Below are 15,388 nucleotides of genomic sequence, written 5' to 3' on the forward strand. Positions count from 1 at the left end.
TAAATGGTTGTTAATAGATTTTTCTTAGTATCTGATTAGATGTGTTTTCTCTTGACCCACATTATTAGTCTATCCAACAGTACAAGCATATGTTGCCTCTTCAGTTAATTCTTCATTATGTTCACTTTTTAATAAAATATTTTACACATTTTTTTCTTAAAGGCATTGCTTTCAATTGATGATGACATGGACAATCCCGATGACAGTGTATTCTATCAAGTTCAGTCTCTCTTTGGTCATTTAATGGAAAGCAAACTACAATATTACATACCTGAAAATTTCTGGAAGGTAATTCTTTCCTTTTAACATAAACCCTTTTGTAATCACTTACCATGATGTTTTGGGATTGAGTGTATTAAATAATAACTATAATGAGATCTTATCATTTGAATAGTAATGTACAGTTTATTTGATGTCTATACACATTTTCCAGTACTGGGGCCCAAAGCAATTCATCACAAAATAAACAAAAAAGTACAACCACTATTGCAGGCAGGCACTTTTTTCTAAGAAAAAAAGGGGAAAGGATTAGACTAGGGATTAGGACACAATTCCCACTTAGCTCTAGAGTCTTCCCTGTGTTCTTCTTTCCCGGGTATTTCACTCAAGATTTTGAAATAGTTAATGCATTTTTCTTTTATAGATCTTCAAAATGTGGAACAAGGAGCTTTATGTGCGTGAGCAACAAGATGCTTATGAGTTTTTCACCAGTCTTATAGATCAAATGGATGAATACCTCAAGGTTATTGTTATATTTTCTATCGTGTCTCATTTCCAAGTGACAGCCGCCTAACATACAAACTTGTTTCTATTAACACTTTTTATCTCTTACAGAAAATAGGACGAGACCAAATATTTAAGAACACCTTTCAGGGCATCTACTCTGATCAGAAGATCTGCAAGGACTGCCCTCACAGGTGAGTTGCTACATAAGAAAGCTCTAGTTTGAGGTTGTTAGTCCCAGTTACAGTAGATTGGCGAATTAAAAGAATTTAAATCAGTTCTTTTTAATTTGATTGGTCTGTGTTTGGATTTAGGCTTTACTGAGCAGGCCGCAATTGGCTATTGTCAAATACAGACCATGGTGATCGCATTTCTTGCATACAGAAGGCCTTACATTCAGTCTCTCTTGTGTTATTTTAAGAGGATACATTAAAGTGGAGGTATGGGATTTTGGAAAGGGGCAGGAACCTTTTATATTTATACAGGCAGATTTCAAGCAAGACACATGTCCATTAGTTTCTCTATAGAATTAAGATATCTTTGTGCTTCAGTGGTATATTACAGAGTTTGTTAAAGAATTCAGAATCTTGAATGCCCAGCTTTCAGGGAAAAGTGGTTTATTGACATCTTACTTGTGTAGTGCCATTTACTAACTTTTTGCCATATTTTTGCCTCACATCTTTTATAAGATGTGTCAGGAGAAGGTTTCATGAGACAGGTTGTTATTTTTACTCCTTTCTCTTAATTGTCAGTCCTTTAACTATACTTTCCATGAAAGGATGCCACCTAGTTTCAGTCCTGCCTGTTCTGAAGCAGCACAGTTCCTGCAGGGCTTTAGAAACAGGGTATGTTTACATCTCCCTGGATTAGGCTTAAAGTTGAAAGAGATTGGATTACAAACATATTTCATTTTTATTTTTTACCATTCCTTATTGTTTAATAGTAACAAGAGACAGTTTTTCATCAGCCTCCTACAGATGGGAAAACATGCAGCAACCAATTGCTATTTAGCCATGATCTTTATTGACCTTTAACAAATACAGAAAAAAATTAAAAAATAATTCATAGGAGATAAAAGTCTAATTGGAAAATTTATTTAGACTTTTTTTGGCTGCTTTTCTTCCTCTCTCCTGAACGATCATCACTCTCATTTTTTGTTAGCATCAAACATGGCAATCCTTCAGTTCTGCTGTCTGTGGAAAGAGTATCCCACGGGCCATAGGAGAGATTGAATCTTCCTCTCTTACAAGTTGCTTCCAAGCTATTCTCAAATAGTAACTTCAGTTAATTTTTAGCCACAGTATGATTAATGTGATCCCAGTGTTTTAATGTCCTTAGGCCCAAAGGTGCTGCTTATAAGGAGTATCTCTTGAATTTAATAACTATAAAAATATTCAGTTTTGTATCCCAGTATTCTTTTACTCTGCTCCTTCATGTAGGTACGAGCGAGAGGAAGCCTTCGTAGCTCTCAATCTAGGAGTCACTTCATGTCAAAGCCTGGAAATTTCATTGGATCAGTTTGTAAGAGGAGAAATTCTAGAAGGAAGCAATGCCTACTACTGTGAGAAGTGTAAAGAAAAGGTACTGCATTTTCCTTATGAGTTAGGTAAACACTTGGATTTTTCAATGGGAAAAGGCCCCCTGGGTTATGTAAGTAATACTAAAAGACTGCAACAGATAATGAAGACTTAGTTTCAGAAGGTTCCGGTATACTTGCTGTAATTACCTTTGTATTTTGTCTTTCTTGAGAATGTAATGATGTGATTTGCCCTCTCAAATAATCCTGTAACATAGTGGCATGCCCAAGGCCAACCTGTGAAATTCCTAGCTGCAATGCCCTATATAATTAAGTCATATGTCAGGGTGCTTTGAATGTGATTTTCCTTCTTGGCAGAGGATTGGACTGGATGGCCCACGAGATCTCTTCCAACTCTATGATTCTATATAACTGAGTCCAATCTATAGTTTCCATCCTTGTGTATCCAGTGTTTTTTGTGTATTTGGCCTACACCAGCCAGAAATCACAGGAAAGGTAACATGTATAATTAAGCCTGAACTGACCTACAAATGAGAGGGACTATCCTTTCCTGATTCTTCAGTTTGGGTTGTAACTTGGTTTTCCCATGGTATTGAGCAAAAGTAAAATAGGCAAGAACTTTTCAGTTTGTTTTTTATGTTATTTCTCTAATTTTAAAAAAGGACCATTCCCCATTGCTTCTGGTTACATATTAGTTAATGATGTGTAATTGTTCACACATTTTAGGACTACGTGATCTCTAAAAGCACTCTTTTTGCTGAAGAATAAGAATATCTACATGGATTTTAAATTTCTACATAACATTTTAATGTAGAAGTGATTCTAAAATCTGTGCCACCCACCACCTGCTTTCCCCAAGCCCTTTACCCTTGAAGGTTGGTGCATGAGAAAAGTCTGTGATGCTTCTGGATGTCATGCTCAATTCATCCATTCACGGAGATGGGGATTAAAACCTCACCCCATCTCTGGTATAATTTAATTGCCTGCTAATTTTTTAAGTCTGATTAGGGAAATTAGGTATCAAATTCTTAATTTATTGTCAGGAAAAGGTCTTGATCACGAAGAGTAGAACCATGGTAGAAACGAAGTTCAATAAAGAAGGTCTTCTACCAGAGGCTAGGCTGCTTTCCTGAGGAGGTTTTTGATCAAATATTAATATGTAATCACCCAGGGGTGCTCTGTATTGGACTATGGGCTTTGTTTATTTATGTTTTTAACTTTGTATCTTTCAAAGATAATTGTGTACTGTTTTAATGAAATAATCTTAATTTTTGGGGAAAAATAGTATTGTTAGTAAAGGTAAATATTTTCCTTGACATTAAGTCTAGCCATGTCCAACTCAACTAGACTTAAATATACTCTCCACTTCTAAGCCGAAGAGCCAGCATTGTCCATAGACACCTCCTAGGTCATGTGGCCAGCATGACTGCATGTAGCACCGTTACCTTCCCACCGAAGCGGAACCTATTGATCTACTCAGATTTGCATGTTTTCAAACTGCTAGGTTGGCTAACAGCAGACGTTCACCCCACTCCCTGGATTTGAACCGCTGACCTTTTGGTCAGCAAGTTCAGAGCTCAGCAGTTTAACCCGCTGCACCACCAGGGAGTCCTTATTGTTAAGTTTAACTAATTTCATTTATGAGTCTTGGTTCTGAGCACTCTAGAATACCTCTGGCCAGTGGCTAGAAATGCACGAAAATAAAATATATAGCTGCAGGTGACTCTCTTCTATTTTTAAGAGAACTACAGTTAAACGGACATGCATTAAAGCTCTTCCCAGTGTGTTGGTGATCCATCTTATGAGATTCGGATTTGACTGGGAAAGTGGACGCTCCATTAAATATGATGAACAAATAAAGGCAAGTGCAGCTGTTGTCTATTTCTTATAAAAGATTTACGAATGTCAGATATGGGTCAGGTTTTTGTTTAACCTGAAATGTTTGCTATCAAACAGTTCCCTTGGATGCTGAATATGGAGCCCTATACAGTTTCTGGAATGGCTCGCCAGGATTCTTCTTCAGAAGTTGGTGACAATGGACGCAGTACAGATCAGGGTGGCTCAGGCTCCCCACGGAAGAAAGTAGCCCCTACAGAAAACTACGAGTTGGTTGGTGTGATTGTGCACAGTGGTCAGGCCCATGCAGGGCACTACTATTCCTTTATCAAAGACAGAAGGTAATGGAACATTTAAATATACAAAAGCATTCATATTGTCATCATTTGCTAGTTGAAAGAGGTCATTAGATGTTAACCTCATAATTTCTGTTTGGAAGGTGCATAGGTGCATCCTTTTGATTCGACCTATCTTATTAGTCATTGACTGGTGAATCATCTCAAATATCATTCCTATTTATTTATTAATTGAATGGATGTACATCTGTCAGGACTAACTAAAGGATTAGTTTGTCTGTAGTATCAAATTGTTATATAATACATCTTAAGGCCCTGTTTTACAAAACAGACATCATAAGTTTGGTTTGTGGAGCTGGATAACTAAATGTCAGATTAGATAGATAGCTCTCTCATATTACTGACAGGCTAAGATTGTTGGGATTGCTCATGCTGCTCTAGATATAAAAGTAGGTTTATATATGTTAGTCCTGATATACTGGCTCATATATAACTTTGTGAACTACAGTATGACCCAAATAAGTTGATTTCTTCATGAACTATGTCTTGGATGTTTAAAGGAGAGGTATATCCTCATTTGGGGAAACGGAAGCACCAAATAACCAGGTAGAGGAAAAATAACAAGAAATGTTGTAGTCTGTAGAATGGAGTTTCTGGACAGGAAGAGTTCATACTGACATCTTGTTCAGTGCAATGAGGATTTAATGGTCTGAGTCCAGGAACTCTTATCTTAATGCTGCATATGACATAAATGGAACTGTGGCTTGAAACCAACCAGGAACTTTGTGACAGAATTTGCACACAATACAAATTGAAACAAAAGGTACAAATCAAGGAGTATTCAGTTTCAGCGCTCATTCATAGTAAACATATAAGCCAGTCTTGAAGGTGTTTCTTCATTTCTGGATCAATGTTTTATATAGCATACATTTTTCTTTGTGGTCACATATCTTTGTCTTTTTGGTAGTTAAATGCTGTAAAGCTATTAGGCATATTCTTTGAATTTGGCAATGAGCATTGTCTTTCTTTCTCTGTTACGACAGGGGATGTGGGAAAGGAAAGTGGTATAAATTTAATGACACAGTGGTTGAAGAATTTGAACTGAATGATGAAACCTTGGAGTATGAATGTTTTGGTGGAGAATATAGACCCAAAGTTTATGATCAATGTAAGTATATTCCTGTTATACATTTCTGTTGCTTTTAGCCACAGAAAGGGATGAATTATGGCAAATACTCATGTATAAGTGGGTTGGCTTAGCCACAGGTCAGTGTAAGTACCGTACCTTAACTCATCATTCCCTTCTGTAAGTAGAGTGGCAAAAGGTGAGAGCTTATTTTCAGAAGCACCGATCCCCTCTACTCTTTCCACCATGGTGTTGCTTCTGGCCTTTTTGAAAGGAAAATTACGGCAACAGATAGGAAGCTGACCCCCTGGGGTCAGCATTACTGTTTTCTTCTCTGCAGAATAATCTTCGACTCATCCACAGGGTCAAATCGAAATCCACAATCTTGGCCCTCAAACCTGCCCTCAACTTGAGCATGAGGGAGACTTGTACATTAGTATATACGGCCATCCACTGCACACACAATGACAGAGAAGGTAACCTTGTGGCATATCACCTCTCACCAGATCAGGCGCTGTATAGACTTTTCTGAGAAGTACTCAGAGCTAAGTTAATATAGAATAGATTGGTAGGAAAAGGAGCTTACAGACCCAGGCATTGCAGAAATCACTATCTCATATGCTTAGTTGGCCCCTGGCAGAAGACTGCAATGTAGTTATCCCAGCAGAATATCTGTTATTCCAGGGATGGATAGTATTTTAGACTTGGACTGTATCTAATGATTTTTAAATTTATTTTCTTTATCTCATTTATAAATCTTGTTTTATTTGTAGCACTACTTTCTTACAAGTAGCATATTTATGAGAGATGCGTAGATAAAGTAAATGTTACATACAACATTGAAACTGTGTGAAAGAGAGACTGGGAGAGGTGTTCACTTGTTAAGATGTTCACTAGCCATATATAATGTATGTGTGCAGATGTTTCCTATGCACACTGCCCATTTTCCAACACAGGCCTGTACTGCTTTTTGTATAGCTGGAAAATAAATTGTACGAAATAACCTGCACATTTTGAATTTGTGCAGTGACAAAAATGTTATTTCAGCAACAAACAATGTCTTGAGTACACCTTCAGTACCTCTTCTTTACAGCAAACCCATATCCAGATGTTCGACGGCGTTACTGGAATGCCTACATGCTCTTCTATCAAAGAGTGTCTGACCAGAACTCCCCAGTGTTACCAAAGAAAAGTCGAGTCAGTGTTGTGCGTCAGGAAGCAGAGGATCTCTCTTTGTAAGTTCATATGCCTTTCGTACCAAGCATTTATTTTGCGTACAAACAAAATATCAACAGTGTTCTTCCCACTTCTTTTCTTAGATACTTAATCCAAAGTCTTTCTTCCATGAGGGAGTTCTGTAGAATTTTTAATCTTCTGTTTGGAAAAGTACTCCTTAGGCTGTAATTTGCTTAGGCTTAAGATCCAGAGTACTTCCAAGGAGGTGTTTTTGGGTAAAATGATCCTTTATTCCAAAAGGCAGGAAAACAATAAAGAAAGAGGAAGGCATTCTTGCAAGGCAGCACTAGAGTCTGGGGAAAGGCATCCCTACCAGATGCTCCTGTGAAAGTGGTGAAATTAAGAAGAGATCCCCTTTGGAGACTCTCAGGGCCTTGGCAGACTCATCCAGGAGGCATGGCCTACCAAATACTCTGAACTTGAATTGTAAAGGGTTTTTAAAGTAATAATTGGCAGTTTGAATTGTGCTCAGAAATGGACCGGCAGCCAATGAATCTGTTATTGTTTGGTCCTCATTGATTATACAGCTCTTTTACACAGACTTTCAAAGGGGAATTTCAGGAATATTAGACACATGGAGATCAGCTTAATTGAAGCCACACAATTCCTTACTATTAGCATAATACAAAGATATTGTAAATGATGAACAGTTCACCACCACACAGTAAATTTATACCCTCCACAAAGAGGACATTATATAAATAAGTAGTAAAGTAAAGGTTTCCCCTGACATTAAGTCTAGTTGTGTCCGACTTTGGGGGGTGGTCTCATCTCCATTTCTAAGCTGCAGAGCCAGCATTGTCCGTAGACACCTACAAGGTCATGTGGCCAGCATGACTGCATCGAGTGCCATTACCTTCCTACAGAGGCAGTACCTATTGGTCTACTCACATTTGCATGCTTTTCAACTGCTTAGTTAGCAGAAGCTGAACCTAACAGCGGGAACTCACCCTGCTCCCCAGATTCAAACTGTTGACCTTTTGGTCACCAAGTTCAGCAGCTCAGCGGTTTAACCCATTGCGCCACTAAGGGGCCCATTATATAAATAAATTAAGTCAAATGTCCACTGATGAATGCTGTACTTGAGAAAGGAGAAAACTGTCTCATCAAACAGATTGAATTTTTTGGGATTCATTATGCATTTTGTTTCCAGATCTGCTCCGTCTTCACCAGATATTTCACCACAATCTTCACCACGGCCCCACAGACCCAGTAGTGACCGTCTGTCCATCTTGACCAAATTAGTCAAAAAAGGAGAGAAAAAGGGCTTATTTGTAGAAAAAATGCCTGTTCGAATCTATCAGGTAAATAATAATAATTACTTATATGGTGAAAGGGTTGGGTTTGAACAGACTTGTTGTTTACCGTCAGCATAATTTTGAAACAATATGAAGATGTTCTTTTAGTTGCCAAAAGCATGGATGGGTGGGTTAGACTTGGAAGAATGCATTGTCTAGATGAGATGGTTATTGTTCTACTCTGGAGGCATTTGGGCCAACAGAAATTTTATGCACCATAGTCTCATATTTTGAGGCTGCAGAATGAACAAAAGGTATAGGAAAGCAAATATACTGCTGGGTACCATATAGACATTGAATCATTCTTCTCCCCCCCCCCCCCCCAACACACACACAATAGCACAACACTTAGCTGATGTTTTCAGTGACCCTTTCAGTATGAACAAATTATATTTATAGTAATTACATTTAGCTTAGAATCTGCCTTTTTGTGCAACCAAGCAACTAGGTTGTCAGCAACCTGCTCTTCAAGGATCCTGCTTTTTGTGTGTTTTTTAAAATAATTGTGGTATTTATGTAATATATTTAAGAGATTGTGAACACAATTTGACATATTACTAAAAGCATCCTTATATTTTTTGCAGATGGTGCGGGATGAAAACCTGAAGTTTATGAAAAACAGAGATGTCTACAGCAGTGACTATTTTAGTTTTGTTTTGTCATTGGCCTCATTAAATGCGGTGAGCAGTGGATTCCGTGTTTTGGTGAACTGAAGTGAATATTTCTGTAGCCTAGATAAAAGAAACAAGCGAAAAACAAATAATTATTTCTATTAAGTAGAAAAGCATACAGTATTTGGAAAACTTACGCATTATTGATACAGTGTTGTTTGGCATTATTAATTATGAAACATCAGCAAAGCCTGTCATTGGGCTAGCATTAAAAAAACCTGGACAACTCTAACTATAGATTTCCAAGAAATCCTAGGAGAAAAGGGGGAGGTGTTCTTATGTCCCTGCCTTTTCTACAATTTTTATGCTTTTTTTGAGCCCATTCTCCTTCCTTTCCTTTGGAGAAAGGCTGATATAAATCCAATAAATAAATAAGGTTCAAAAGGGATTATTATTATTATTATTATTATTATTATACACCTTTTGTACCATAAATTAAAATTGTTTTCTTCTTTCATTAGTACCAAAGGGGTCAGTGGAAAAATGAGTGGGATCAGACCAGACTCATTTAATGGTAACTCAAAAGACGTTACCATGCCACTAAGGTTGGAAACTGCACCAGATCCAGAGGCTGAAAAGCAGAAACAAATCCAAACAGAAATATATTATCTTCCTTCCTTGCTTGATAGCTTTTTTGCATTTTGGGAGTTTGGCAAGGCTGAGACCAATAAACACCAAAAACCGTAAAACTGCCAGTCCAACAAAATATCAGAACAGCTTTTTGAGCAGTTTTTTTTTTCTCATGGTGGTACTAGGTTGGCAAGCTGCTTCTCAAAAACCCATTTGGGGATTCATGTGATCAGTAGGCTGCAGTTGTCTACCCTATTCTAAGACTGACTTAAATAGTGTCTCAATTCTTATCTGGAAACCATATTTAAGAATACTAAAGCAGTAACTGTGGCCTTATCTTCTCATAGACAAAACTGAAGCATCCCCATTATCCATCAATGGCAAGAGTGAGTTTACAGTTAGCAGTTCAATTCCTCTTTCAAACATATCTACGAACCAAGAAGAAACTCAGGTAACAAGCCATTTTAAGAACATTTGCTAAAGAAATACGCTATATGATAGCATTTCTGACATTGCTTTATTTGCCTTTTTTAAGGATTGACACAGAAGAATGGATTGCAACTATTGATGCTCTGGTATCTAAAAGCTTTGATGCTTGTAAATGGCTAGTTGAATACTTAGTGGAAGCAGAAGGACGGGAGCTCATAAAGTAAGTGCCAGCGCAATACAGAAGGCAGTATCTGTTAGATGAGATTCTGCTACATCACCCTCTTTATCTCCAGTCCAGTTCTTCCTGTGTTTGTGCAGCTGCATAGCAAAATTTAGGGTGACTCCAAGATCTGCAGATGTTGCCAAAATCTTTAGGTTAGAGGAAAAGCCACCAAAAACAGCCCTATAGACTAAATAAGACAAAATATTGAGAGATAAGTTTTTAAAAGCCACTGTAAGTGGATGATAAGGCAATAAATTGAATGATATTCCAGAGAATAGAGGTCAGTTTGCAGACTGGGCAATGAATACTGACCGGCTATTTTGTTGAGAAAAAAAGCTGTGAAGGAGGATGAAATTAGAGCAGGTGGAATTATTACATACTGTTTTACTTGTAATGGTTCAGTTTCAACTTAAATTCAGCATTTCTTGTTTGTTTTATGTGTACAACAGTTTCAGTATTAGAGGCATGTATCAACAAGTCTACATAGACATATTGACTTAATAACTATTTAGGAGGAGGAAAGATGTATATAGGCGCATATAAAGAACCCTGTTTACTTGTTCTCAGAGCATTTATCTGTAATTAGCAAAATCCTTTGCCAAGTGACACATTGACCAATACCCTACATTGCCTAAGTGGAGTATAATGATCCAGCTATGCAGTTCATTTTCTTATGCACCATCATAAAAGGGAGTTTTGAAGCACAGTTCTCTAATCATTTACTGGCTGGTAAAAGACACGAGGTGCCTGGTTAGCACCTGAAGATCCAAGAGGTGAAGGCATCTTTCCTTTCCCTGCTGCAGAAAGGCAGCAAAGTGTTGCCCACACAAACACAAGCCAGTGAATAGTGAAGGAGGCAGAAATATTGTGGAAGGGGGTGTCGAATACTTCCTTCTCCAATTTCAAAAAGACACATCCTCATACAGCCCCAAGTTACACAATCAAATGTCATCAACAGGATTCCAGCCATTGAATGCTAATAGCTTGTTTGTTTGTTTGTTTGTTTGTTTGTTTTTTAAAAACCTTAGTAGTAAGACCTCAAAATATTAGCAAATACAGCATTACTGGTTGCTTTATTTCCCAGGGTATTCACAGATATGTGAACTTTTTATGACCAAACATATTTTTTCATTTCTCTTCATAGAGAGCCAATATTCAGACTGTGTGTTCCTTTGAATTGTTCAAGCAAAATATATGCATGTTTTGAGAGGCTGGTGTGGTAGCACAGGCTTTTGAATTTATATTTAATACTCCAACTAGAAGAAGTATTAAATGTAATATATGGCATGGATATGAAAAAAAACCCAAATACATTAAGTGAAGAAAGATTGAGAGGGAGGAAATATATGCAGGCTCATGCAAGTCTGCTCCCAATGACAGTTTCCGAAACACTGAATAACTTCGAAGTGGAAAGCTATCTATGTTGCTTCAGGCAGTCAATTATTGCTTCCTTTTAATCAAACTGTTTAGTTATGGTATTAAATCCAGCTGATTTCCAGAATTTAGATACAATTTATATTCTCTAAGGTACTTGCAGTTTGACTCTTTAAGTAACCATATCCAGTCTTGCCGCTGTCAAAGGAGTGGAAATATTTGATTTCACAGTAAAGCAAGCAGGGATTGAAGACATAAGCTAGTAACATGAAAGAGATTGGACAACTTCTTGCATCTTCATTTTTACTGCATGTGTGTGTTTCAGGACTTATCTGCTAGAATGCAGTGTGAGAGAGGTTCGAGTTGCTGTAGCCACTATTCTTGAAAAAACACTAGACAGTGCCTTGTTTTATCAGGAAAAGGTCAGTAATATGTAACTAATATGTAAATAATATTTAATGTATAACTGTATAACAGGTATGGGCAAACTTTTTGTCTTCGGGCTGCATTGTGGGCCCAGTTGGGAGGGCTGAGTAAGGGGGGGGGGCACACAATCGGGTGGAGTGGGCCTGGGGAGGGGGAGGGGCCAGGAAAGAGTGGGGCCAGGAGAGGGCAGGGCCTGGGTCCTCCTCAGGTTGTTCTCCCAGCATAAGGATGGGGCTGCTCACCCTACCCTTATGCCGGGAGGAAGGTGGGACACACAGGACTGCCCTGATCCTCCCCTCCCTTTTTGATCCCCCTCCCCATCCTCCTCCCCTAATCCTCTTGGCATTATGTACGAAGGAGAGTGAGACAGGCAGCAATTGAGAGTTCTCCGGAGGGCTTTCAGCTGCTACGTGCCTTTCTCCCCCATCTTTTTGGCATAAGGATGCAATGGGCCACCATGTCCTTCTGCCAAGAGAACAGGAAAAATGAGGAGGGCCTGAGGTAAGCACCCTGGGGACCACATCTGGCCCCTGGGCTTAGTTTGCCCATGCCTGCTATAAAATGTAAAGAAATTAACAAGCTGAAATGTGAAAGCTGGTGTTGTATTGCTGAAAAAAAATAGGCTATTTTGAAAAGTAATGCATACTACTTTCCCTCCCTTGTCCTTCTCGCTTAGTCGTTTTAAGTCACCTTACTGGTTATAACCATCAAAATCATTTGACTTACTTATTCAGGCAGTTCATATGGCTATGTGATTGTTATATATATCAGAACAGTATCCGTTATTGTGAAAAGCTCCTGCTTTTATTCTTCATAAAAATGGTTCTGGTTATTATGACTCCAGAGCTAAGTTGTAAAATGTTTAAAACGTCAGGGGCAAGAGGCCAAGGGCTTCCATATTCAGTATAGCTACTTGTATGCACACATAGCAAAATGTTGTTTCATGTGCTGCAATGATACCAAGTTCTAAGTTTATCTGGTTAGTAACCTACTTAATTGTTGAGACCCAGAATGATGTCCAGTAATCTTCTAATGGGCTTTGTGATGGTTGAACATATGTGAACCAGTTTATTTCTCCTGAGAGTGTTTCCTAGAGCATCTAAGAGGTCCTATGAAAAGTGTTTTGTGAGCTAATAATTAAACAAAGACAGATGGTTACCTGAACCAAGTTGCATCACATTTGCAAATAGAGCACTGGGCTGCCTCATCATTAAATGTACATTAATTGAAATTACCATTCTGATCCTACATGGACTCCTTAACTCAATTTTTGACAGTTGAAAGGTCTTCATCAGTTGGTGGAGGTACTACTTGGGCTGTTGGAAAAAGATGTCCCCGAGAACTGTAAAAACTGTGCCCAGTACTTCTTCTTGTTCAACAATTTTGTACAAAAGGTAATAAGATTTTTCTTGTTCTTTAACTTTTCACTAATGCAATATTTATATGCCATGGAAAAAATTCCATTATAACATAATACTGTTTTATATTCTGAATCAGTTCAATGTGGACTTGGCTTGGTGTCCTTTATGAATGAAAAGCCACTGTATCTCATGTAATGGTAGCTTCCAACTTTAATATTAATTCTTCTGTTTTATAAGTTTTTGATTTATGACTCATTTCTACAGATACTTCAACACACTTCCTAATGCATAAATACATCCATATTTATGTACAAAACAACAAATATGTAAATACATCAAAACATTAAATCATGTAATACATAGATGCACACTTGTTATTAAAATAATTTAGATACAATTTTCTTAAGCGTGTGTATTATTTTTTTCCCCTTAAACAAAGACTGGACTACTGTAACGCCCTCTACATTGGCCTCCCTCTGTCGGTGATTCGGAAGCTCAAGTTGGTACAAAACGCAGCTGCTCGGCTTCTTGCGGGAATTCCGATGAGATGCCACACAACACCAATCTTACTACAGCTGCATTGGTTACCAATTGAGCACCGGATCACTTTCAAAGTGATGGCACTCACCTTTAAGGCCTTGCATGGTCTGGGGCAATGTATCTGAGGGATCGTCTCACCCCCTACCAACCCCAGAGATCCCTCCGTTCTGAGGACCAAGATCTATTGGTGGTCCCCAGTGTCAAGACCTTGCGTCTAGCGGCAACCAGACGCAGAGCCTTCACAGCAGTGGCGCCATCAGTCTGGAATGCTCTGCCACCTGAGGTTCGTGCCCTGCGGGACTTACCAGCTTTCCGCAGGGCATGCAAGACATACCTGTTCCGACAGGCTTTTAATGTTTGATACTGTTGTTTTTAAATTGTTTTAAATTGCTTTTAAACTTCGTTAGATTTTAGCTATTCTTGTAAGCCGCTCCGAGCCCCAGGGGAGTGGCGGCATATAAGTTTAAATAATAAATAAATAAATAATAAATAATTATTTCAAAATGTATACAAATGGGTTTTCCCCTGTATGGATTTAGTATCTACAATTTATAGTTTACTATTACAAGCTAAATTTGCCCTGAGCAGGTGTTAATGTCTATAAAAAGTGCAATTAGGCCTTCCAAACATAAAATGGATCTTTCTGTACATAGAGGTTTATATATATTTGCATAAGTGATTTGGGTGTGTCTCCATGTAGAGACAAGTGGTGGCATAGTTCCTTCTCATAGTTCATGTTACTCCAGATACCTGACTGGACATATCTTCCACTAATGCTTACAAAGTCATTCACAGAACAGCAAACAATATGTTGCATTTTGCAATTAAATTTTGGAAGTTGTTCCAACCAACATTGTATGCAGAACTCACTTTGTAACCCAGTTACATTTGATTATTAATCACAGGGCAGCCTGGTATTAAAGGCATTCAAAACCCCGCAGATCGATACATTTCAATTAAAATTCATCATAATTATTTTATAAAGTGTTTTGTGGCAAATGTCTGAGTAATGATAATGAACCACATTTTAAAATATTCAGATTACTTAATGACTTTAAACATGTTTCCTACACACTGAGAAATGTAACCCACCATTTTCCTGTATTTTTGCAGCAGGGTATAAAAGCTTGTGATCTCCTTCTCAGGCATTCTGCCTTGAGGCACATGATCAACTTTCTTCTAGGTCCCAATCGGCAGAATAACCAGGTAACCATTTATGTTTACTGTCTAGTTCTCTCAGTAGAATATATTACATTCTAGTTATTACATTCAGCATTAAAATCAATTTACCATGTTCAGCAATAAAACCATGTAGAACCATCTTAAAGAAATGTACCCCCTTGCCCTGCCTTTGCAGCAAGATGGCCAAAACAAGGATAAAACTCTAATGCTACTTTTTGTAAGTTTCACCATAAATAGCCAGAAGCTTTATAGGTACCAATCATGGCACATTTAGCAGGATTACGTAGACAGTTCTGACTTCAGTACGAACACTGCTGAACTTCTCTCTCCTAGATAAGGCTTGTATTTCATGGATTGTTTATTTGAAAGAAAACACTAAACATAATATAGTTTGCGATTTACTGTGGACTGTATTTTGCATCACCATAACATGTGAAGTGTCTATCAGCTGTCTCAAAACAGGGCTGATAACTCTGAGACTAGGGAATTGTGCTGCACATGGACTCCATATAGAACAGTATATGTTTGTGACTTATGTGTTTCCAGAAGCACATCTGTTA

General features: G+C 38.0%; 2 protein-coding genes across 2 annotated transcripts in view; one reads left to right on the forward strand and one right to left on the reverse strand.

Moving 5' to 3' along the window:
- Positions 1-15,388, forward strand: part of USP24 (ubiquitin specific peptidase 24) — a 106,582-nt gene that overhangs the window by 77,173 nt on the left and 14,021 nt on the right. The window contains exons 43-57 of the mRNA XM_060773568.2: positions 163-288; positions 644-742; positions 835-917; positions 2,163-2,304; positions 4,002-4,121; positions 4,217-4,437; positions 5,436-5,560; positions 6,612-6,753; positions 7,908-8,058; positions 8,637-8,732; positions 9,641-9,744; positions 9,829-9,942; positions 11,645-11,741; positions 13,023-13,139; positions 14,760-14,852. Coding sequence (XP_060629551.2) covers positions 163-288; positions 644-742; positions 835-917; positions 2,163-2,304; positions 4,002-4,121; positions 4,217-4,437; positions 5,436-5,560; positions 6,612-6,753; positions 7,908-8,058; positions 8,637-8,732; positions 9,641-9,744; positions 9,829-9,942; positions 11,645-11,741; positions 13,023-13,139; positions 14,760-14,852 — 1,830 coding nt within the window. The remainder of the gene's footprint in view (positions 1-162; positions 289-643; positions 743-834; positions 918-2,162; positions 2,305-4,001; positions 4,122-4,216; positions 4,438-5,435; positions 5,561-6,611; positions 6,754-7,907; positions 8,059-8,636; positions 8,733-9,640; positions 9,745-9,828; positions 9,943-11,644; positions 11,742-13,022; positions 13,140-14,759; positions 14,853-15,388) is intronic.
- The window catches only part of TMEM61 (transmembrane protein 61), a 179,612-nt gene that overhangs the window by 35,050 nt on the left and 129,174 nt on the right, over positions 1-15,388 (reverse strand). The window lies entirely within an intron of this gene.

The sequence above is a fragment of the Anolis sagrei genome, chromosome 4 (assembly GCF_037176765.1).
Source record: "Anolis sagrei isolate rAnoSag1 chromosome 4, rAnoSag1.mat, whole genome shotgun sequence".
NCBI classification, from domain to species: domain Eukaryota; kingdom Metazoa; phylum Chordata; class Lepidosauria; order Squamata; family Dactyloidae; genus Anolis; species Anolis sagrei.